The 25,754-nt window shown below is 45.4% G+C and overlaps 1 protein-coding gene across 1 annotated transcript in view; it reads right to left on the reverse strand.

Annotated features, from left to right (window-relative positions):
- nell2b (neural EGFL like 2b) overlaps positions 1-25,754 on the reverse strand; it is a 141,081-nt gene that overhangs the window by 79,906 nt on the left and 35,421 nt on the right. Inside the window, exons 5-12 of the mRNA XM_071331974.1 lie at positions 19,688-19,784; positions 16,482-16,554; positions 16,144-16,226; positions 15,456-15,584; positions 12,351-12,453; positions 9,462-9,553; positions 6,540-6,642; positions 1,858-1,992 (exon numbers count right to left, since the gene is read on the reverse strand). Of these exons, the coding sequence (XP_071188075.1) occupies positions 1,858-1,992; positions 6,540-6,642; positions 9,462-9,553; positions 12,351-12,453; positions 15,456-15,584; positions 16,144-16,226; positions 16,482-16,554; positions 19,688-19,784 (815 nt within the window). The remainder of the gene's footprint in view (positions 1-1,857; positions 1,993-6,539; positions 6,643-9,461; positions 9,554-12,350; positions 12,454-15,455; positions 15,585-16,143; positions 16,227-16,481; positions 16,555-19,687; positions 19,785-25,754) is intronic.

Here is a 25,754-nt window from a genome sequence, read left to right on the forward strand (position 1 = left end):
AAGAAGTGACTTCATCTGTATTCCCAGCAGTCTATGAAGCCTTAACGCCCTTATCTGTTCAGAATGACATCCCCAGGCCCCACCCACTCACAGGGATAAACCAATTAGAGCTCAGAACACGCAACTCAAACCAATCAACTGCGAGATTGCTGATGTTTTCTGATGTGCGAACATTCACCATTTAAATGAGTCATGATGACATCAAGGAGAGAGCATGTTCTTGTTACTAGTCGTGCTATTTTGATCAGGCAGAATAGGGAAACCAAACTCCCGGGGTGCAATCACCCAGAAAACATTCACGCTGTCATGCCAACACTTTTACAGCGCCTCGTTGAAAGTAAAGTATTTTGGTTTTCCAAGTATTCTCCCTAACAGAAAATTAAATATATGTTTCCCAGAATGCAACAGAACAGATTAGAATATAGCCATTAGAGAACCAGAGAGAGAGAGAGAGAGAGAGAGAGAGAGAGAGTTAGAGAGTTAGAGAGTTAGAGAGTTAGAGAGTTAGAGAGTTAGAGAGTTAGAGAGACCAAAACAGAGAGCAACATCAAAAGCCAGAGTCCAGTGGTGACTTATGCCAAACCTCCCTCCCTCCTTCCCTAGACAAGGTCACAGTCCATAACCCACAGTGGCCACAGAGACAAACCTGGCAGGACCATAGAGCAAGAAGGTTAGACACGCTGGTAATTAATGACAGGGGGGATGATAGCATCTTTAATTATGCACACACACTCAGACACTGACTAATCACCGGACCAACTGTTCTCATTAGCAGCAGTTGGCTGGTCGGTGGGTGACTGTCTGTCTGCGACTGGCATGCTAAATAGACCGGGGCTCTGCATTGTACCGTGGAGTATTTTTACCACCCCATGGTTGGAGTATGGTGGTAATAAGGTAGTAAGTCTTGCAGTATGAACGACCGGAGAGACTGACCGCTGTGGCAAATTAACCTGGCTGCAATGTACCATGGGTATTTTTAACCCACCAGTGGTGGGAGTGAAATGGACCGAGGCCTAAGGCTGTGAGGCTGGTCTGATGAGTGGAGGGGTCAGGGGTCGTAGAGGTAGTACAGGTCATTTATGGCTGTGAGGCTGGTCTGATGAGTGGAGGGGTCAGGGGTCGTAGAGGTAGTACAGGTCATTTATGGCTGTGAGGCTGGTCTGATGAGTGGAGGGGTCAGGGGTCGTAGAGGTAGTACAGGTCATTTATGGCTGTGCGGCTGGTCTGATGAGTGGAGGGGTCAGGGGTCGTAGAGGTAGTACAGGTCATTTATGGCTGTGAGGCTGGTCTGATGAGTGGAGGGGTCAGGGGTCGTAGAGGTAGTACAGGTCATTTATGGCTGTGAGGCTGGTCTGATGAGTGGAAGGGTCAGGGGTCATAGAGGTAGTACAGGTCATGTATGGCTGTGAGGCTGGTCTGATGAGTGGAGGGGTCAGGGGTCGTAGTAATGAAAGGTTTCCTAGAGATCATTAATATATGGAAAGAAAGATGGAATTAGAAGAGCTGAACTATAAGCCTCTACATTTCTCCTGCTAAAAGTACCATAGTCATCCCTGTACCTACTTACACAGTACTACAGTATCTGATTGTAATCCCAAACTAAGATAAACATTAAAAACAATGAAGTCCAAGCCCCCATACAATAACGGTAAATGATTCATTCTTTGGTTGAAATCCGTCTCGAAAGACCACTTCAAAATGAGGCATTGGAGTTTTACACAACCAGCAAAGCTGGGCCACAACAGAGAAGATGGCCAAAGATCACAAGGATTAGTAGATAGAATGGACTGAGGCGATGAAGATGACTTAAATGAGTGTTGGCTTAGTGATGCCATTGTTGTAGTAAGAGTACTGCACCTCCACAGTACGCGCTGTCATCCCTCAGGGCGCGGTAGCCATCTTTACAGCTGCAGCAGGACCCAGCCTCCAGATTCACACATTCCGAGTTCTCCACACAGCTGGGACTGGGGCCCTCCACACAGAAAGGATGACCTGAGAGAGGGGGGGGGGGAGGAGACAGATACTGTCTGGTCATTCTACAGCTGATAAATCACCCTTACTGGGTTGTCTTACACCTGTGTGTGTGTGTGTGTGTGTGTGTGTGTGTGTGTGTGTGTGTGTGTGTGTGTGTGTGTGTGTGTGTGTGTGTGTGTGTGTGTGTGTGTGTGTTATACTAGACAAGGCGTGCTTTCTTTCCTCAAACGGTTTGTCCCTGTCTCACCCCTGGCCATAGACATATAACTAGATAGACAGAACAACAGGTTTGTCCCTGTCTCACCCCTGGCCATAGACATATAACTAGATAGACAGAACAACAGGGTTGTCCCTGTCTCACCCCTGGCCATAGACATATAACTAGATAGACAGAACAACAGGGTTTTCCCTGTCTCGCCCCTGGCCATAGACATATAACTAGATAGACAGAACAACAGGGTTGTCCCTGTCTCACCCCTGGCCATAGACATATAACTAGATAGACAGAACAACAGGGTTGTCCCTGTCTCACCCCTGGCCATAGACATATAACTAGATAGACAGAACAACAGGTTTGTCCCTGTCTCGCCCCTGGCCATAGACATATAACTAGATAGACAGAACAACAGGGTTGTCCCTGTCTCGCCCCTGGCCATAGACATATAACTAGATAGACAGAACAACAGGGTTGTCCCTGTCTCGCCCCTGGCCATAGACATATAACTAGATAGACAGAACAACAGGGTTGTCCCTGTCTCGCCCCTGGCCATAGACATATAACTAGATAGACAGAACAACAGGGTTGTCCCTGTCTCACCCCTGGCCATAGACATATAACTAGATAGACAGAACAACAGGGTTGTCCCTGTCTCACCCCTGGCCATAGACATATAACTAGATAGACAGAACAACAGGGTTGTCCCTGTCTCGCCCCTGGCCATAGACATATAACTAGATAGACAGAACAACAGGGTTGTCCCTGTCTCACCCCTGGCCATAGACATATAACTAGATAGACAGAACAACAGGTTTGTCCCTGTCTCACCCCTGGCCATAGACATATAACTAGATAGACAGAACAACAGGGTTGTCCCTGTCTCACCCCTGGCCATAGACATATAACTAGATAGACAGAACAACAGGGTTGTCCCTGTCTCACCCCTGGCCATAGACATATAACTAGATAGACAGAACAACAGGTGTGTCCCTGTCTCACCCCTGGCCATAGACATATAACTAGATAGACAGAACAACAGGTTTGTCCCTGTCTCACCCCTGGCCATAGACATATAACTAGATAGACAGAACAACAGGGTTGTCCCTGTCTCACCCCTGGCCATAGACATATAACTAGATAGACAGAACAACAGGTTTGTCCCTGTCTCACCCCTGGCCATAGACATATAACTAGATAGACAGAACAACAGGTTTGTCCCTGTCTCACCCCTGGCCATAGACATATAACTAGATAGACAGAACAACAGGGTTGTCCCTGTCTCACCCCTGGCCATAGACATATAACTAGATAGACAGAACAACAGGGTTGTCCCTGTCTCACCCCTGGCCATAGACATATAACTAGATAGACAGAACAACAGGTTTGTCCCTGTCTCACCCCTGGCCATAGACATATAACTAGATAGACAGAACAACAGGGTTGTCCCTGTCTCACCCCTGGCCATAGACATATAACTAGATAGACAGAACAACAGGGTTGTCCCTGTCTCACCCCTGGCCATAGACATATAACTAGATAGACAGAACAACAGGGTTGTCCCTGTCTCGCCCCTGGCCATAGACATATAACTAGATAGACAGAACAACAGGGTTGTCCCTGTCTCGCCCCTGGCCATAGACATATAACTAGATAGACAGAACAACAGGGTTGTCCCTGTCTCACCCCTGGCCATAGACATATAACTAGATAGACAGAACAACAGGGTTGTCCCTGTCTCGCCCCTGGCCATAGACATATAACTAGATAGACAGAACAACAGGGTTGTCCCTGTCTCACCCCTGGCCATAGACATATAACTAGATAGACAGAACAACAGGGTTGTCCCTGTCTCACCCCTGGCCATAGACATATAACTAGATAGACAGAACAACAGGTTTGTCCCTGTCTCACCCCTGGCCATAGACATATAACTAGATAGACAGAACAACAGGGTTGTCCCTGTCTCACCCCTGGCCATAGACATATAACTAGATAGACAGAACAACAGGGTTGTCCCTGTCTCACCCCTGGCCATAGACATATAACTAGATAGACAGAACAACAGGGTTGTCCCTGTCTCACCCCTGGCCATAGACATATAACTAGATAGACAGAACAACAGGTAGGGCTGAAACCACAGTTCACTCTGCAGGAACACGGGTCAGGAGGAAACAAGACTTACATTTACATTTACATTTAAGTCATTTAGCAGACGCTCTTATCCAGAGCGACTTCATCAAAGAACATTTAACATGCTGTTTTTATTTATTACAATATATTATTCAATGTTTTAAACATACAATATACTTACAGTGAAGCAGCTCAACAACTACATCACATTAGTCATCTAACAGACTCCCATCCAGAGCGACACACACAGAAGCAACCAGGGTCAAAGCCCTGCTCAAGTGCACGTTGACAGTGCAAAAAACGGGTACCTGAACCAGCGATCCATCAGGAACCGGCCCAAGCTCTCAACCCCCAGCCCTCCAAGCTCTCAACCCCCAGCCCTCCAAGCTCCCAACCGCCAGCCCTCCAAGCTCTCAACCCCCAGCCCTCCAAGCTCCCAACCGCCAGCCCTCCAAGCTCCCAACCGCCAGCCCTCCAAGCTCCCAACCCCCAGCCCTCCAAGCTCCCAACCGCCAGCCCTCCAAGCTCCCAACCGCCAGCCCTCCAAGCTCCCAACCGCCAGCCCTCCAAGCTCCCAACCCCCAGCCCTCCAAGCTCCCAACCCCCAGCCCTCCAAGCTCTCAAACCCCAGCCCTCCAAGCTCTCAAACCCCAGCCCTCCAAGCTCCCAACCGCCAGCCCTCCAAGCTCCCAGCCGCCAGCCCTCCAAGCTCCAAACCGCTAGCCCTCCAAGCTCCCAACCCCCAGCCCTCCAAGCTCCCAACCCCCAGCCCTCCAAGCTCCCAACCGCCAGCCCTCCAAGCTCCCAACCCCCAGCCCTCCAAGCTCCCAACCGCCAGCCCTCCAAGCTCCCAACCGCCAGCCCTCCAAGCTCCAAACCGCCAGCCCTCCAAGCTCCAAACCGCCAGCCCTCCAAGCTCCCAACTGCCAGCCCCCCAAGCTCTCAAACCCCAGCCCTCCAAGCTCTCAAACCCCAGCCCTCCAAGCTCCCAACCGCCAGCCCTCCAAGCTCCCAGCCGCCAGCCCTCCAAGCTCCCAACCCCCAGCCCTCCAAGCTCCCAACCGCCAGCCCTCCAAGCTCCCAACCGCCAGCCCTCCAAGCTCCCAACCGCCAGCCCTCCAAGCTCCCAACCGCCAGCCCTCCAAGCTCCCAACCGCCAGCCCTCCAAGCTCCCAACCGCCAGCCCTCCAAGCTCCCAGCCGCCAGCCCTCCAAGCTCCCAACCGCCAGCCCTCCAAGCTCCCAACCGCCAGCCCTCCAAGCTCCCAACCGCCAGCCCTCCAAGCTCCCAGCCGCCAGCCCTCCAAGCTCCAAACCGCCAGCCCTCCAAGCTCCCAACCGCCAGCCCTCCAAGCTCCCAACCGCCAGCCCTCCAAGCTCCAAACCGCCAGCCCTCCAAGCTCCCAACCGCCAGCCCTGCAAGATCCCCCCCACAGTTCCCCAAGAGCTGCCCCTTAACCATCTGAGACCCCCCCCCCTGAGAAAAATAAATATAAATAATAATAATAATAATATATATTTTTTAATTATTCCACTCCCCACCCGCAAGACCCCCCCCATGCACCAACAACCAACAACATGAACAAAAGCTGTAAAAACACTGGCCAGTAACATGTTGTTCAGGCCTGGTGGAAACTGGAATAGAACAGCATGTGTTGCTGTCACAGAGATGCATGGCTGTGTGCTGACCACGTCTAGTGTGTATGTGGGTAATATCATGAGGGAGTTCCAAATCGCCTATTCCCTTTATAGCGCACTACTTTTAACCAGGGCACATACGTCAAAAGTAGTGCACTAAAAGTAGTGCATTTGGGACACAGCCCAGGTTCCACCGTGAGAGAGAGGCCTCATTACCAGCCAAGCAGGAGACATACATCATCTAAGGAGATGGAGGGAGCGGACCGACTTTTAATATCTATTCTCCCTTATCTATTACACAGAGCATCAACACTACCTCACTATCACTCCTAGAATCTGTGTGTGTGTGTGTGTGTGTGTGTGTGTGTGTGTGTGTGTGTGTGTGTGTGTGTGTGCGTGCGTGCGTGCGTGCGTGCGTGCGTGCGTGCGTGCGTGTGTGTGGTGTGCATGCGTGTGTGTGTGTGTGGTGTGCATGCATACGTGTGTGTGTGTGTGTGTGTGTGTGTGTGTGTGTGTGTGTGTGTGTGTGTGTGTGTGTGTGTGTGTGTGTGTGTGTGTGTGTGTGTGTGTGCCAGACCTACCTCTGCAGACCTTGCAGCAGCGGTCTGTAAGGGTGATGTGTTCAGACTCGGGGCAGGTCAGTTCAGGACAGGGAGCGTTCTCCACCCTCTGCATACTGTGCTCCTGTAAAACCATGACACCACAGGTGCTTACAGTAACATCTCTGTCAAAATCCATCTTCTCTGCTTTAGACATGGACATCCCACTTCTAACAACAACAGACCATTATATTAGATGCTAATATATCCAAATATATATTATATTTATTTGGTTAATTTATCTATTTGACAGCCATGAAAGCTTTAGTTTCATAAAATAAATACATCTCTTGGGTTTTCTGCTTGTCAACCTGTCTATATCCAAGCTGTTCTGTGAGACGTGTCTATAGGCAAGCTGTTCTGTGAGACGTGTCTATAGTCAAGCTGTTCTGTGAGACGTGTCTATAGTCAAGCTGTTCTGTGAGACGTGTCTATAGTCAAGCTGTTCTGTGAGACGTGTCTATAGTCAAGCTGTTCTGTGAGACGTGTCTATAGTCAAGCTGTTCTGTGAGACGTGTCTATAGTCAAGCTGTTCTGTGAGACGTGTCTATAGTCAAGCTGTTCTGTGAGACGTGTCTATAGTCAAGCTGTTCTGTGAGACGTGTCTATAGTCAAGCTGTTCTGTGAGACGTGTCTATAGTCAAGCTGTTCTGTGAGACGTGTCTATAGTCAAGCTGTTCTGTGAGACGTGTCTATAGTCAACCTGTTCTGTGAGACGTGTCTATAGTCAAGCTGTTCTGTGAGACGTGTCTATAGTCAAGCTGTTCTGTGAGACGTGTCTATAGTCAAGCTGTTCTGTGAGACGTTTCTATAGTCAAGCTGTTCTGTGAGACGTGTCTATAGTCAAGCTGTTCTGTGAGACGTGTCTATAGTCAAGCTGTTCTGTGAGACGTGTCTATAGTCAAGCTGTTCTGTGAGACGTGTCTATAGTCAAGCTGTTCTGTGAGACGTGTCTATAGTCAAGCTGTTCTGTGAGACGTGTCTATAGTCAACCTCTTCTGTGAGACGTGTCTATAGCCAAGCTGTTCTGTTCTGTGAGACGTGTCTATAGTCAAGCTGTTCTGTGAGACGTGTCTATAGTCAAGCTGTTCTGTGAGACGTGTCTATAGTCAAGCTGTCCTGTGAGACGTGTCTATAGTCGACCTGTTCTGTGAGACGTGTCTATAGTCAAGCTGTTCTGTGAGACGTGTCTATAGTCAAGCTGTTCTGTGAGACGTGTCTATAGTCAAGCTGTTCTGTGAGACGTGTCTATAGTCAAGCTGTTCTGTGAGACGTGTCTATAGTCAAGCTGTTCTGTGAGACGTGTCTATAGTCAAGCTGTTCTGTGAGACGTGTCTATAGTCAAGCTGTTCTGTTCTGTGAGACGTGTCTATAGTCAAGCTGTTCTGTGAGACCTGTCTATAGTCAAGCTGTTGGTTTGAGAGGTACTGTAAAGGCTGATCTGATGCATTAGTACATGAGGCCATCCACCACCAGATACTAATATGGATGATATGTATTTCAACATGAAACGCGCCCAGACCAGGCTGGATCAGAGGGAGTGTGTTGTCTCTATAGGGATTCTCATGGTGTGTTGTCTCTATAGGGATTATAATGGTGTGTTGTCTCTATAGGGATTATCATGGTGTGTTGTCTCTATAGGCATTATCATGGTGTGTTGTCTCTATAGGGATTATCATGGTGTGTTGTCTCTATAGGGATTCTCATGGTGTGTTGTCTCTATAGGGATTCTCATGGTGTGTTGTCTCTATAGGGATTATTATGGTGTGTTGTCTCTATAAGGATTCTCATGGTGTGTTGTCTCTATAGGGATTATCATGGTGTGTTGTCTCTATAGGGATTATCATGGTGTGTTGTCCCTATAGGGATTCACATATTGTGTTGTCTCTATAAGGATTATCATGGTGTGTTGTCTCTATAGGGATTCTAATGGTGTGTTGTCTCTATAGGGATTATCATGGTGTGTTGTCTCTATAGGGATTATCATGGTGTGTTGTCTCTATAGGGATTATCATGGTGTGTTGTCTCTATAGGGATTATCATGGTGTGTTGTCTCTATAGGGATTCTAATGGTGTGTTGTCTCTATAGGGATTATCACGGTGTGTTGTCTCTATAAGGATTCTCATGGTGTGTTGTCTCTATAGGGATTATCATGGTGTGTTGTCTCTATAGGGATTATCATGGTGTGTTGTCTCTATAGGGATTCACATGGTGTGTTGTCTCTATAGTGATTATCATGGTGTGTTGTCTCTATAGGGATTATCATGGTGTGTTGTCTCTATAGGGATTATCATGGTGTGTTGTCTCTATAGGGATTCTCATGGTGTGTTGTCTCTATAGGGATTCTCATGGTGTGTTGTCTCTATAGGGATTATCATGGTGTGTTGTCTCTATAGGGATTCTAATGGTGTGTTGTCTCTATAGGGATTATCATGGTGTGTTGTCTCTATAGGGATTCTAATGGTGTGTTGTCTCTATAGGGATTCTAATGGTGTGTTGTCTCTATAGGGATTCTAATGTTGTGTTGTCTCTATAGGGATTATCATGGTGTGTTGTCTCTATAGGGATTCTCATGGTGTGTTGTCTCTATAGGGATTATCATGGTGTGTTGTCTCTATAGGGATTATCATGGTGTGTTGTCTCTATAGGGATTCTCATGGTGTGTTGTCTCTATAGGGATTATCATGGTGTGTTGTCTCTATAGGGATTATCATGGTGTGTTGTCTCTATAGGGATTCACATGGTGTGTTGTCTCTATAGGGATTCACATGTTGTGTTGTCTTTATAGGGATTCACATGGTGTGTTGTCTCTATAGGCATTAGCATGGTGTGTTGAGTGCAGGTGTGTTCTGTAGTCATTGCAAGCTAAGAGTGTGTAGACATGTGGAGTGTATTGGTCTTACCTGACACTCAAACAGTAAACAGTTTCCAGATGAATCCCTCACACTCTTCAAGTCCCCTTCCACATACACCCGTCCTCTGAACAGACACACAGCTATGGACACACACACACAAATGCACACATGCACACACACAGTTTTTAGTTATTCCTAGTCCTTTTCAACATTGGGAGCAAGGTACAGTAGCGTGTTACACACAGCTTAAGTCATTACTTAAATGGGTTTCATATTAACACTGGCTCCAGATAGCAGCAGGCTTTAAAGACTGGCCTTGAATTATTGATGTATATGTGAAGGCATTGAGTGCTGTGTACGTGGCGGGAGTATCCTAGCAACGCGGAGATGTGGTCAGTTATTAAGACAAGTCTTTATGATTGTGTGCTTCACACTGTGGGCTGAGGGATGGGGAGGAATGGCAGAGACAGAGATAGAGAAGGAGGGAACAGAATGGAGACAGAGAAAAGGAGAGAGAGAGATAGAGAGGGTGAGAATGAGAGAGAGAGAGAGAGAGAGAGAGAGAGAGAGAGAGAGAGAGAGAGAGAGAGAGAGAGAGAGAGAGAGAGAGAGAGAGAGAGAGAGAGAGAGAGAGAGAGAGAGAGAGAGAGAGAGAGAGAGAGGGGGCGAGGGGGCGAGGGGGCGAGAGGGCGAGAGGGCGAGAGGACGAGACAAAGAAAGAGATTCAAAGAGAGAGAGACAAAGAAAGAGATTCAAAGAGAGAGAGACAAAGAAAGAGATTCAAAGAGAGAGAGACAAAGAAAGAGATTCAAAGAGAGAGAGACAAAGAAAGAGATTCAAAGAGAGAGAGACAAAGAAAGAGATTCAAAGAGAGAGAGACAAAGAAAGAGATTCAAAGAGAGAGAGACAAAGAAAGAGATTCAAAGAGAGAGAGACAAAGAAAGAGATTCAAAGAGAGAGAGACAAAGAAAGAGATTCAAAGAGAGAGAGACAAAGAAAGAGATTCAAAGAGAGAGAGACAAAGAAAGAGATTCAAAGAGAGAGAGACAAAGAAAGAGATTCAAAGAGAGAGAGACTATTTTGGAACTTCTGTGAGTGGAATGTTTACTGTTCATTTTTATTGTTTATTTCACTTTTGTATATTATCTACCTCACAAAATATAAGATTTCAGGGGGCAGCATGGTCGTGTGAGCTGTTCGTTATGAAGAGAGGAGACAGAGAGACCGAGAAGTGGTGTAGAGAGGAGAGAGAGACAGAGAAGTGGTGTACAGAGGAGAGAGAGAAGTGGTGGAGAGGAGAGAGAGACAGAGAGACAGAGAAGTGGTCTAGAGAGGAGAGAGAGACAGAGAAGTGGTGTACAGAGGAGAGAGAGAAGTGGTGTAGAGAGGAGAGAGAGAAGTGATGTAGAGAGAGAGAGACAGAGAAGTGGTGTAGAGAGGAGAGAGAGAAGTGGTGTAGAGAGGAGAGAGAGACAGAGAGACAGAGAAGTGGTGTAGAGAGGAGAGAGAGAGACAGAGAAGTGGTGTACAGAGGAGAGAGAGAAGTGGTGTAGAGAGGAGAGAGAGAAGTGATGTAGAGAGGAGAGAGAGACAGAGAAGTGGTGTAGAGAGGAGAGAGAGACAGATAAGTGGTGTAGAGAGGAGAGAGAGACAGAGAAGTGGTGTACAGAGGAGAGAGAGAAGTGGTGTAGAGAGGAGAGAGAGAAGTGATGTAGAGAGGAGAGAGAGACAGAGAAGTGGTGTAGAGAGGAGAGAGAGACAGAGAAGTGGTGTAGAGAGGAGAGAGAGAGATAAGTGGTGTAGAGGAGAGAGACATAAGTGGTGTAAAGAGGAGGGAGACAGAAGTGGTGTAGAGAGGAGAGAGAGACAGAGAAGTGGTGTAGAGAGGAGAGAGAGAGATAAGTGGTGTAGAGGAGAGAGACATAAGTGGTGTAAAGAGGAGAGAGACAGAAGTGGTGTAGAGAGGAGAGAGACAGAAGTGGTGTAGAGAAAGACAGAGAAGTGGTGTAGAGAGGAGAGATTTGTGACCTGTTGTCACAAGAAAAGGGCAACCAGTGAAGAACAAACACCATTGTAAATACAACCCATATTTATGCTTATTTATTTTAACTTGTGTGCTTTAACCATTTGTACATTGTTACAACACTGTATATATATAATATGACATTTGTAATGTCTTTATTGTTTTGAAACTTCTGTATGTGTAATGTTTACTGTTAATTTGTATTGTTTGTTTCACTTTTGTGTATTGTCTACCTCACTTGCTTTGGCAATGTTAACACATGTTTCCCATGCCAATAAAGCCCCTTGAATTTAATTGAATTGAATTGACAGAGAAGTGGTGTACAGAGGAGAGAGAGACAGAGAAGTGGTGGAGAGAGGAGAGAGAGAGAAGTGGTGTAGAGAGGAGAGAGAGAGAAGTGGTGTTGAGAGGAGAGACAGAGAAGTGGTATTGAGAGGAGAGAGCGACAGAGAAGTGGTGTACAGAGGAGAGAGAGAGAGAAGTGGTATTGAGAGGAGAGAGAGAGAGAGAGAGAGAAGTCGTGTTGAGAGGAGAGACAGAGAAGTGGTATTGAGAGGAGAGAGCGACAGAGAAGTGGTGTACAGAGGACAGAGAGAGACAGAGAAGTGGTGTAGAGGAGAGAGAGAAGTGGTATTGAGAGGAGAGAGACAGAGAAGTGGTGTACAGAGGAGAGAGAGAGACAGAGAAGTTCGGTAGAGAGAACGTGTTAGAGAAAGAACAGGAGAGGACTGTGTTGTGCAGACATGAGAAGAACAAGGCATGAGAAGAACATGGCATGAGAAGAACATGGCATGAGAAGAACATGGCATGAGAAGAACATGGCATGAGAAGAACAAGGCATGAGAAGAACAAGGCATGAGAAGAACATGGCATGAGAAGAACATGGCATGAGAAGGGTAAGTGTTGTTACTCACGTTGACACTCTTTGCAGCACGTGCCTGGCACATAGGCAGGGGCGGAGTCAGGGGGACACTGGGGAGGGGGGCACGAGATGCTCTCACACTGGACTGTACCATTCTAAAGGAATGAGACAAAACAGACGTTATTAGTATGAAGATCTATGATCTCCAACCTGGACTGTACCATTCTAAAGGAATGAGACAAAACAGATGTTATTAGTATGAAGATCTTTTTCAGGACCCTGTCTTTCAAAGATAATTCATAAAAATCCAAATAACTTCACAGATCTTCATTGTAAAGGGTTTAAACACTGTTTCCCATGCTTGTTCAATGAACCATAAACAATTAATGAACTTGCACCTGCGGAACGGTCGTTAAGACACTAACAGCTTACAGACGGTAGGCAATTAAGGTCACAGTTATGAAAAATTAGGACACTAAAGAGACCTTTCTACTGACTCTGAAAAACACCAAAAGAAAGATGCCCAGGGTCCCTGCTCATCTGCATGAATGTGCCTTAGACATGCTGCAAGGAGGAATGAGGACTGCAGATGTGGCCAGGGCAATACATTGCAAAGTCCATTCTGTGAGACGCCAAAGACAGCGCTACAGGGAGACAGGACGGACAGCTGATCGTCCTTGCAGTGGCAGACCACATGTAACAACACCTGCACAGGATCGGTACATCTGAACATCACACCTGTGGGACAGGTACAGGATGGCAACAACAACTGCCTGAGTTACACCAGGAACGCACAATCCCTCCATCAGTACTCAGACTGTCCGCAATAGGCTGAGAGAGGCTGGGCTGAGGGCTTGTAGACCTGTTGTTAGGCAGGTCCTCACCAGACATCACCGGCAACAACGTCGCCTACGGGCACAAACCCACCGTCACTGGACCAGACAGGACTGGCAAAAAGTGCTCTTCTCTGACGAGTCGCGGTTTTGTCTCACCAGGGGTGATGGTCGGATTTGCTTTTATCGTCGAAGGAATGAGCGTTACACTGAGGCCTGTACTCTGGAGTGGGATCGATTTGGAGGTGGAGGGTCCGTCATGGTCTGGGGCGGTGTGTCACAGCATCATCGGACTGAGCTTGTTGTCATTGCAGGCAATCTCAACGCTATGCGTTACAGGGAAGATATCCTCCTCCCTCATGTGGTACCCATCCTGCAGGCTCATCCTGACATGATCCTCCAGCATGACAATGCCACCAGCCATACTGCTAGTTCTGTGCATGATTTCCTGCAAGACAGGAATGTCAGTGTTCTGCCATGGCAAGCGAAGAGCCCGGATCTCAATCCCATTGAGCACGTCTGGGACCTGTTGGATCGGAGGGTGAGGGAAATGTCCGGGAACTTGCAGGTGCCTTGGTGGAAGAGTGGGGTAACATCTCACAGCAAGAACTGGCAAATCTGGTGCAGTCCATGAGGAGGAGATGCACTGCAGTACTTAATGCAGCTGGTGACCACACCAGATACTGACTGTTACTTTTGATTTTGACCCCCCCTTTGTTCAGGGACACATTATTCCATGTCTGTTAGTCACATGTCTGTGGAACTTATTCAGTTTATGTCTCAGTTGTTGAATCTTGTTATGTTCATACAAATACTTACACATGTTAAGTTTGCTGAAAATAACGCAGTTGACAGTGAGAGGACGTTTATTTTTTTGCTGAGTTTATGTTTTAGTATGAACTGAATTTAGGAACGCACCCTATGTCTTGATCTCTGGGATCAGGAGAAGCACATAGAGGTGATGCACTATAGATCTTTCAGACACAGGTTATGGTTTTCCATTCAGTGCCGTCCCTTTAAGTCCCGGATAACTGTGATCATGAAGTGAACTATCCCTTTAAGTCCCGGATAACTGGGATCATGAAGTGAACTATCCCTTTAAGTCCCGGATAACTGGGATCATGAAGTGAACTATCCCTTTAAACCCACAGTGATTATAGAGTGAACTATCCCTTTAAGTCCCGGATAACTGTGATCATGAAGTGAACTATCCCTTTAAGTCCCGGATAACTGTGATCATGAAGTGAACTATCCCTTTAAGTCCCGGATAACTGTGATCATGAAGTGAACTATCCCTTTAAGTCCCGGATAACTGTGATCATGAAGTGAACTATCCCTTTAAGTCCTGGATAACTGTGATCATGAAGTGAACTATCCCTTTAAGTACACAGTGATTATAGAGTGAACTGTCCCTTTAAACCCACAGTGATTATAGATTGGACTGTCCCTTTAAACCCACAATGATTATAGAGTGGACTGTCCCTTTAAACCCACAGTGATTATAGAGTGGACTGTCACCTTTAAACCCACAGTGATTATAGATTGGACTGTCACCTTTAAACCCACAGTGATTATAGAGTGGACTGTCCCTTTAAACCCACAGTGATTATAGAGTGGACTGTCCCTTTAAACCCACAGTGATTATAGAGTGGACTGTCCCTTTAAACCCACAGTGATTATAGATTGGACTGTCACCTTTAAACCCACAGTGATTATAGAGTGGACTGTCCCTTTAAACCCACAGTGATTATAGATTGGACTGTCCCTTTAAACCCACAGTGATTATAGAGTGAACTGTCCCTTTAAACCCACAGTGATTATAGATTGGACTGTCCCTTTAAACCCACAGTGATTATAGAGTGAACTGTCCCTTTAAGCCCTATATAACAGGTAGTAGAGAGCCCTAGGTTATAGCCTTATGTAGATGGAGCAGTTCTTGTGTTATAGTCTGTTATAACCTGTTATAGTCTGTTATAGTCTATTATAATCTGTTATAGTGTGTTATAACCTGTTATAGTCTGATATAGTCTGTTATAGTCTGTTATAGTGTGTTATAACCTGTTATAGTCTGTTATAGTCTGTTATAGTGTGTTATAACCTGTTATAGTCTGTTATAGTCTGTTATAGTGTGTTATAGCCTGTTATAGTCTGTTATAGCCTGTTATAATGTGTTATAACCTGTTATAGCCTGTTATAAGCTGGTATAGTATGTTATAGTAGGCCGTCATTGTAAATAAGAATTTGTTCTTAACTGACTTGCCTAGTTAAATAAAGGTAAAAAAAAATAATAATAATAAATACTATAAAATATAAAAAATTCTTACATAGCAGGAACAGTTCCTGCATCCGTCTGTCCATCCCTCGTCCTCCCTGTACAGCACTCCATTCATACTGCAGCTCCTCTCACAGTAACAACCATCCAGACCCTGCATCTTCTCCTCCGCACGCGACAGCTGCACACACACCAAAACAAAGATACAGAGTTACTGTGCGTGTGTGTGTGTGTGTGTGTCAGTCTACAGTATGTGCACACACACATTGTTTGGGGTCAATAGCCCATTGTTACGGTCTGCTTTTTAACTAATTATTTATGCAACAACCCAGTGGTGCAGGACAAGGGAACCAGAGCCCAGTAAACCACATGGTGACAGAGATGCTCCATGCACTGTAGTAAAGAACAGTAAATGGATGTTCCCTCACTTACCGTCTGTGTGAATGATTCATACACTTACGCCTTGTACACTGGCAGAGCATCAGGCGGTGGTGTACACGGCTGAGCAGCTGTCCACAGCTACACCATTACTCTACACTACTCTACTGTACATTACACAACGTAGGACTTGTAAGAACAGCTAGCATGTCGACCAGAGAGACACAACACAATCTCAATCGTCTTCAAGTGGCTTCCTCTCCTCTCCTCTCCCCTTCAGATCAATGCAGATGAAGGAAAGAAGACAAGGAGAGGAAACCACTGTAGACGATTGAGGCACCCATTGTCTTATGCTATCATACCTTGCTGGAGGTCTTGGCTAAGACATCCTGCAGCTCCATGATCTTCTGTACCAGCCCATGGAAGTCATTGCAGGTGGGGCAGGCTAAAACACAGGTAAGTCATGGTAATGTAATGTTGGCATGATAGTTCCATTGTCAATGTCCATGTCACTGTACTGGCAAGCATATTAGAGCTATACTGTAACTGCATGTGTAGCTGATGTTGCCTTTTGTGGGCATCTCATTTTAGATGCAGAGTTTCCAGACTTTTATAGTGGCTGTACAATAATGTACATGTCAGCATGTTAACTTCAGAGTTTCCAGACTTTTATAGGTACTAAATGTAACTGTTCTCTTACTGCGGTTGAGGTCTGGACACTGGGAGATGTAGCCTTGAGGCATGACGACCAGCTGAACATCCTGCATTATACCCTGTAGAGACAGTAAGATATGGGAGGAGGGAGAGAAAGGGAGAAGGGGAGAGAGGGAGAGAAAGCGAGAAGGGGAGAGAGGGAGAGAAAGGGAGAAGGGGAGAGAGTTTGAGACAGAATAACAGAGAGAGAAAGGGAGGAGAGAGAGAGAGAGAAGTTGAGACAGAATGACAGAGAGCAAAAGGGAGGAGAGAGAGAGAGAGAGTGGGAGAGGTTGACCTCAGATCATATCTATGCAGGATGAGTTAGCCTAGCTGAGCTCCATGAGTGTGTGACGTTAGCTGACAGTTGGAAACCTTAGAAGCTGATGAGACAGAGGTACAGAACCAGCTACCTGACAGTTGGAATCACTAGAAGCTGATGAGACAGAGGTACAGAACCAGCTACCTGACAGTTGGAATCACTAGAAGCTGATGAGACAGAGGTACAGAACCAGCTACCTGACAGTTGGAATCACTAGAAGCTGATGAGACAGAGGTACAGAACCAGCTACCTGACAGTTGGAATCACTAGAAGCTGATGAGACAGAGGTACAGAACCAGCTACCTGACAGTTGGAATCACTAGAAGCTGATGAGACAGAGGTACAGAACCAGCTACCTGACAGTTGGAATCACTAGAAGCTGATGAGACAGAGGTACAGAACCAGCTACCTGACAGTTGGAATCACTAGAAGCTGATGAGACAGAGGTACAGAACCAGCTACCTGACAGTTGGAATCACTAGAAGCTGATGAGACAGAGGTACAGAACCAGCTACCTGACAGTTGGAATCACTAGAAGCTGATGAGACAGAGGTACAGAACCAGCTACCTGACAGTTGGAATCACTAGAAGCTGATGAGACAGAGGTACTGAACCAGCTACCTGACAGTTGGAATCCCTAGAAGCTGATGAGACAGACGTACAGAACCAGCTACCTGACAGTTGGAATCACTAGAAGCTGATGAGACAGAGGTACTGAACCAGTTACCTGACAGTTGGAATCCCTAGAAGCTGATGAGACAGACGTACAGAACCAGCTACCTGACAGTTGGAATCCCTAGAAGCTGATGAGACAGAGGTACATAACCAGCTACCTGACAGTTGGAATCACTAGAAGCTGATGAGACAGAGGTACAGAACCAGCTACCTGACAGTTGGAATCCCTAGAAGCTGATGAGACAGAGGTACAGAACCAGCTACCTGACAATTGGAATCACTAGAAGCTGATGGACAGAGGTACAGAACCAGCTACCTGACAGTTGGAATCACTAGAAGCTGATGAGACAGATGTACAGAACCAGCTACCTGACAGTTGGAATCACTAGAAGCTGATGAGACAGAGGTACAGAACCAGCTGTGTGTTTTGGAGATGATGGATCCACTGTTCCGAAACTGATGTGATGAAAGGCTTTGTGTGTCACACCCTGATCTGTTTCTCCTGTCTTTGTGCTTGTCTCCACCCCCCTTCAGGTGTCGCCAATCTTCCTCATTATCCCCAGTGTATTTATACCTGTGTTCTCTGTTTGTCTGTTGCCAGTTTGTTTTGTTTTGTCAAGCCTACCAGCGTTGTTTCCCATGCTCCTGTCTGTCTCTAGTTGCTGTTTTCCCGGTTTTTCACCATTCTGCCTGCCCTAAACCTGCTGCTGTTCTGTACCTTGTCACACCACTCTGGATTACTGACCTCTGCCCTGAGCCTGCCTGCCGTTCTGTACCTTTCAGACTGCTCTGGACTACTGACCTCTGCCCTGAGCCTGCCTGCCGTTCTGTACCTTGTCACACCACTCTGGATTACTGACCTCTGCCCTGAGCCTGCCTGCCGTTCTGTACCTTTCAGACTGCTCTGGACTACTGACCTCTGCCCTGAGCCTGCCTGCCGTTCTGTACCTTTCAGACTGCTCTGGACTACTGACCTCTGCCCTGAGCCTGCCTGCCGTTCTGTACCTTGTCACACCACCCTGGATTACTGACCTCTGCCCTGAGCCTGCCTGCCGTTCTGTACCTTGTCACACCACCCTGGATTACTGACCTCTGCCCTGAGCCTGCCTGCCGTTCTGTACCTTTCAGACTGCTCTGGACTACTGACCTCTGCCCTGAGCCTGCCTGCCGTTCTGTACCTTGTCACACCACTCTGGATTACTGACCTCTGCCCTGAGCCTGCCTGCCATTCTGTACCTTTCAGACTGCTCTGGATTACTGACCTCTGCCCTGAGCCTGCCTGCCGTTCTGTACCTTGTCACACCACTCTGGATTACTGACCTCTGCCCTGAGCCTGCCTGCCATTCTGTACCTTTCAGACTGCTCTGGATTACTGACCTCTGCCCTGAGCCTGCCTGCCGTTCTGTACCTTTCAGACTGCTCTGGACTACTGACCTCTGCCCTGAGCCTGCCTGCCGTTCTGTACCTTTCAGACCGCCCTGGACTACTGACCTCTGCCCTGAGCCTGCCTGCCGTTCTGTACCTTGTCACACCACCCTGGATTACTGACCTCTGCCCTGAGCCTGCCTGCTGTTCTGTACCTTGTCACACCACCCTGGACTACTGACCTCTGACCTGAACCTGCCTGCCGTTCTGTACCTTTCAGACTGCTCTGGACTACTGACCTCTGCCCTGAGCCTGCCTGTTGTTCTGTACCTTTCAGACTGCTCTGGACTACTGACCTCTGCCCTGAGCCTACCTGTTGTTCTGTACCTTGTCACACCGCTCTGGACTACTGACCTCTGCCCTGAGCCTGCCTGTTGTTCTGTACCTTTCAGACTGCTCTGGAATACTGACCTCTGCCCTGAGCCTGCCTGTTGTTCTGTACCTTTCAGACTGCTCTGGAATACTGACCTCTGCCCTGAGCCTGCCTGTTGTTCTGTACCTTTCAGACTGCTCTGGAATACTGACCTCTGCCCTGAGCCTGCCTGTTGTTCTGTACCTTTCAGACTGCTCTGGAATACTGACCTCTGCCCTGAGCCTGCCTGCTGTTCTGTACCTTTCAGACTGCTCTGGACTGGGGGGAGAACCCTGGCATAGTGACCGTATCTTGGTTTTAAACTCTTTGAATGGGCACTTCCAATTTTTTGCGGTATTTCCCAGGACTCTGTGGATACATTTTTCTCGGTATTGAAACTTGGTAGATTTTCAGGAAAATAAGAATCCCTACAACATACCTTGAAGTATCCATGGGCCTGGTTCCTCTGTCCGAGCCAGACGGTGGTGTCAGAGGGAATGTCCATAGACGGATTCTCTATCACCCTCTCATAGATCCTAGAGGACAAGAGGAATACAAGGTGATACTATACTGTTTATACACCGAGCATACTGCAGGAGAGCATACTGTTTATACACAGAACATACTGGAGAATAGAATACTGTTTATACACAGAACATACTGGAGGATAGAATACTGTTAATACACAGAACATAATGGAGGATAGAATACTGTTTATACACAGAACATACTGGAGGACAGAATACTGTTTATACACAGAACATACTGGAGAATAGAATACTGTTTATACACAGAACATACTGGAGGATAGAATACTGTTAATACACAGAACATAATGGAGGACAGAATCCTGTTTATACACAGAACATACTGGAGGACAGAATACTGTTTATACACAGAACATAATGGAGGATAGAATACTGTTTACACACAGAACATACTGGAGGACAGAATACTGTTTATACACAGAACATACTGGAGGACAGAATCCTGTTTATACACAGAACATACTGGAGGACAGAATACTGTTAATACACAGAACATAATGGAGGATAGAATACTGTTAATACACAGAACATAATGGAGGATAGAATACTGTTTATACACAGAACATACTGGAGGATAGAATACTGTTTATACACAGAACATACTGGAGGATAGAATACTGTTAATACACAGAACATACTGGAGGATAGAATACTGTTTATACACAGAACATACTGGAGGATAGAATACTGTTTACACACAGAACATACTGGAGGACAGAATACTGTTTATACACAGAACATACTGGAGGACAGAATACTGTTTATACACAGAACATACTGGAGGACAGAATACTGTTTATACACAGAACATAATGGAGGATAGAATACTGTTTATACACAGAACATAATGGAGGATAGAATACTGTTAATACACAGAACATACTGGAGGATAGAATACTGTAAATACACAGAGCATACTGGAGGATAGAATACTGTTTATACACAGAACATAATGGAGGATAGAATACTGTTAATACACAGAACATAATGGAGGATAGAATACTGTTTATACACAGAACATACTGGAGGATAGAATACTGTTTATACACAGAACATAATGGAGGATAGAATACTGTTTATACACAGAACATACTGGAGGACAGAATACTGTTAATACACAGAACATACTGGAGCACAGAATACTGTTAATACACAGAACATACTGGAGGATAGAATACTGTTAATACACAGAACATACTGGAGGATAGAATACTGTTAATACACAGAACATACTGGAGGATAGAATACTGTTAATACACATAACATACTGGAGGATAGAATACTGTTAATACACAGAACATACTGGAGGATAGAATACTGTTTATACACAGAACATACTGGAGGATAGAATACTGTTAATACACAGAACATACTGGAGGACAGAATACTGTTTATACACAGAACATACTGGAGGATAGAATACTGTTTACACACAGAACATACTGGAGGACAGAATACTGTTTATACACAGAACATACTGGAGGACAGAATACTGTTTATACACAGAACATACTGGAGGACAGAATACTGTTTATACACAGAACATAATGGAGGATAGAATACTGTTTATACACAGAACATAATGGAGGATAGAATACTGTTAATACACAGAACATACTGGAGGATAGAATACTGTTAATACACAGAGCATACTGGAGGATAGAATACTGTTTATACACAGAACATAATGGAGGATAGAATACTGTTAATACACAGAACATAATGGAGGATAGAATACTGTTTATACACAGAACATACTGGAGGATAGAATACTGTTTATACACAGAACATAATGGAGGATAGAATACTGTTAATACACAGAACATACTGGAGGATAGAATACTGTTAATACACAGAGCATACTGGAGGATAGAATACTGTTTATACACAGAACATAATGGAGGATAGAATACTGTTAATACACAGAACATAATGGAGGATAGAATACTGTTTATACACAGAACATACTGGAGGATAGAATACTGTTTATACACAGAACATAATGGAGGATAGAATACTGTTAATACACAGAACATACTGGAGGATAGAATACTGTTTATACAGAGTGTCACGATTGTCGTCGGGAGAAGGAGAAGAGGACCAAGGTGCAGCGTGGTAAGTATTCATAATACGTTTAATCAATATGAACAAAAACAACAAAACAACAAACGAACAGTTCTGCAAGGTGCAACCAACACTAAACAGAAAATAACCACCCACAACTAACAGTGGGAAAACAGGATACCTAAGTATGGTTCTCAATCAGAGACAACAATTGACAGCTGCCTCTGATTGGGAATCATACCAGGCCAAACACAATAGAAATAGAAAACATAGACATACAAACATAGAATGCCCACCCACATCACACCCTGACCAAACAAAAAATAGAAACATACAAAGCAATCTACGGTCAGAGCGTGACACTGAGCCATTGTTTCTCTATCGTGTAGTAGGTCAGGGCGTGACTAGGGGGTGATCTAGTATATCTATGTCTATGTTGTGTTCTAGTTTTGTTGGTGTTGGTGTTTTGTATGATTCCCTATTAGAGGCAGCTGGTAATCGTTGTCTCTAATTGGGGATCATATTTAAGTAGTTATTTTTCCCACCTGTGTTTGTGGGATCTTGTTTATGTGTAGTTGCCTGTGAGCACTCCATTGTCTTCACGTTTCGTTCATTCTTTATTGTGTTTGTGCGTTTCAGTTAATAAACATGTGGAAACCACATCACGCTGCACCTTGGTCCGATAATTACTACGACGAACGTGACACACAGAGCATCATTAACTATTACTCATTCAAATAGATGACACAGTGTTTGTATTTTACATTCCATTCCAACATCCCGCTCACCATTGGCATCCCTAACGCTTCGAACACACCGACAGCGTCATTGTGCAAAATAATACGCAGCATCATCTGGATATGTATGCAACAAAAGTTCAACCTTCTGCTACCGTTTCTGTCAAGCCGTCTACGTATACAGTTTGACCCATACGTTCGGTAAATCCAACGTATGCACCACACAGAACACCCTGCAACTGCCTCTGCAACGCTGTGCTGCAAGGCAAACGCAGCCTTCCATTGGAAATGAATGTCTTTCTGGTGGACCAAAACGCAGTGACGCTGTCGGGGTGTTGGAAGTGTAAAGCACTGGTACCCTAAACGTATTCTCTCTCCCTCCATTCACGACAACCCTTTCTGCTCTCTCTGTAGCTCTCAATTGAAGTGCTTTATTGGCATGGGAAACATATGTTAACGTTGCCAAAGCAAGTGAAGTACACTACAATTCAAAAGTCTGGGGTCACTTAGAAATGTCCTTGTTTTTGAAAGAAAATCACATTTTTTGTCCATTAAAATAGCATCAAATTGATCAGAAATATAGTGTAGACCTTGTTAATGTTGTGAATGACTATTGTAGCTGGAAACGGCAGATTTTTAATGGAATATCTACATAGGTGTACAGAGGCCCATTATCAGCAACCATCACTCCTGTGTTCCAATGGCACGTTGTGTTAGCTAATCCAAGTTTATCATTTTAAAAAGGCTAATTGATCGTTAGCACAAGTACATTAGAGTGTCTAGTTTGAGAACACCAGTCTCAACGTCAACAGTGAAGAGGCGACTCCGGGATGCTGGCCTTCTAGGCAGAGTTCCTCTGTCCAGTGTCTGTGTTCTTTTCCCCATCTTAATCTTTTCCAGTCTGAGATATGTCTTTTTCTTTGCAACTCTGCCTAGAAGGCCAGCATCCCAGCATCTTCACTGTTTACGTTGAGACTGGTGTTTTGCGGGTACTATTTAATGAAGCTGCCAGTTGAGGACTTGTGAGGTGTCTGTTTCTCAAACTAGACACTCTAATGTACTTGTCCTCTTGCTCAGTTGTGCACCAGGGCCTCCCACTCCTCTGTGAAGGGAGTAGTACACAGTGTTGTACGAGATCTTCAGTTTCTTGGCAAATTCTCGCATGGAATAGCCTTCATTTCTCAGAACAAGAATAGACTGACTAGTTTCAGAAGAAAGTTCTTTGTTTCTAGACATTTTGAGCCTGTAATCGAACCCACAAATGCTGATGCTCCAGATACTCAACTAGTCTAAAGAAGGACGGTTTTATATTTTATTGCTTCTTTACAGTTTTTAAAAATCGCTAGGCCCCATTTCTCAATACTTAGGTCACTTTTTCAAAACTCTTCACACAGTGAGCACAACAGCAGTCTATGTGGGCTAAACTATGGATAATTTTTCATTGCTTTGGAACAAAATGCATTCACTGACTACATCTTTCAATTTTCATGAACTCTTTTCTCACTCAGACACAACCACCACCAAAACTCTGTGTACCTACAGGCCAATTTGCAGATGTTAACATACTCTTTTCAAAACTGTTAAACTTAAGTTCAAAACCTAAAATAACACAAAATTGAATAAGACATAAATTTGCTACATGTCTACAGTAATACCGTATTGAAATATATTCTAAATCTAAAAAATGAAATACTATCAAAACAATTAGACCAACCACAGCTGATTCCCATTGTAGCTGAACACCTACCCGAGTGTTAGTCTTTCAATTACATTACCATCTATACAAAAGGGGACATTTTAGGAATAATGCTGTACTGTAATGTAAACATGGACCCAGCCAGAGATAGAGAAGTGGCTGACAGAGGAAGAAGGGTGGCTGGGAGAGGGAGAGGGAGAGGGAGAGGAGTACGTATGCGTGGTGGAAGAAGACTGAGAGGAAGATCAAGAGCTGTAGTCTCAGATGAGATTAGGGCCACTATAACTGATCATGTAATAAATCATGGTCTATCAATGAGAGAGGCTGGTCTGAGAGTGCAGCCAAATCTGCAACGCTCAACAGTGGCATCTATTGTGAGAAATTTCCGGCAAAACAACAGGTAAGATGTGCATTCTGCAAGGGCATCTGACTGAACTGCACATTACAGAAGTAAATTGAGCAAAGCCTCCAAACCTACTTGTGTGTAATTGTAATTGTTTTTGTATTTCTGCTTAGGACCCAATGGTTACCTCCTACAGGCGGGAGAGGTAGGATTTTCACTGCTGTGCAGGAAACTGCAATCGTTGATATGGTCATCAGAAACAATGGCATAAAACTCACAGAGATTCGGGACGAGTGTTGGCAGACAATGTAAGCATAACAAATATTTCTACAGTCCTGAAACAACATCAAGTCAGGATGAAGCAGTTGTACACTGTCCCCTTTGAGAGGAACTCTGAACGAGTCAAGCAACTCAGGAACCAATATGTCCAGGTAAGATGACTATAAAATACAGAACTGGTTTTGAACAGAACCAAACAGGGCAGAGGCACACTGCGCATGTTTTAAGGTATAATGTAAACTACCGTAATAACTCCTATGTTGCCTTGTGGATTTATTTTAGAGAGTCATGGAGATTGAAGCCAGGCAAACACCCCACATATTCATCTTTGTGGATGAGGCTGGTTTCAACCTGGCCAAAACACGGCGGTGAGGAAGGAATGTGATTGGGAAAAGAGCCACAGTGGATGTCCCGGGGGGTGCCAACATCACAATGTGTCCAGCAATATCCTCTGATGGATTGCTGTTACACAAACCGCTAATTGGGCCATACAACACAGAACTTCTCATTTCATTCCTGGATGACCTCTATGGAAGGGTTGTGCCAGGTGAGGAAAGGGTTGCAGTGAGGCAAAAACATTTGTAATTGTATGGGACAATGTGGCATGTCACCACTCCCGAGCAGTCAGAGTGGTTTGCAGCCCATACCAGGATGATGTCACTTTTCCTCCTTCCTTACTCTCTATTCCTCAACCCCACAGAGGAATTATTTTCCTCATGGAGGTGGAAGGTTTATGACCACCATCCACATGATCAAATGTCCCTCCTGGACGCAATGAATGCTGGATGCCTGGACATATCTGCAGAAGATTGCCAGGGATGGACCAGGCATGCCAAAAT

Source organism: Salvelinus alpinus, chromosome 11, assembly GCF_045679555.1.
Source record: "Salvelinus alpinus chromosome 11, SLU_Salpinus.1, whole genome shotgun sequence".
Lineage (NCBI taxonomy): Eukaryota > Metazoa > Chordata > Actinopteri > Salmoniformes > Salmonidae > Salvelinus > Salvelinus alpinus.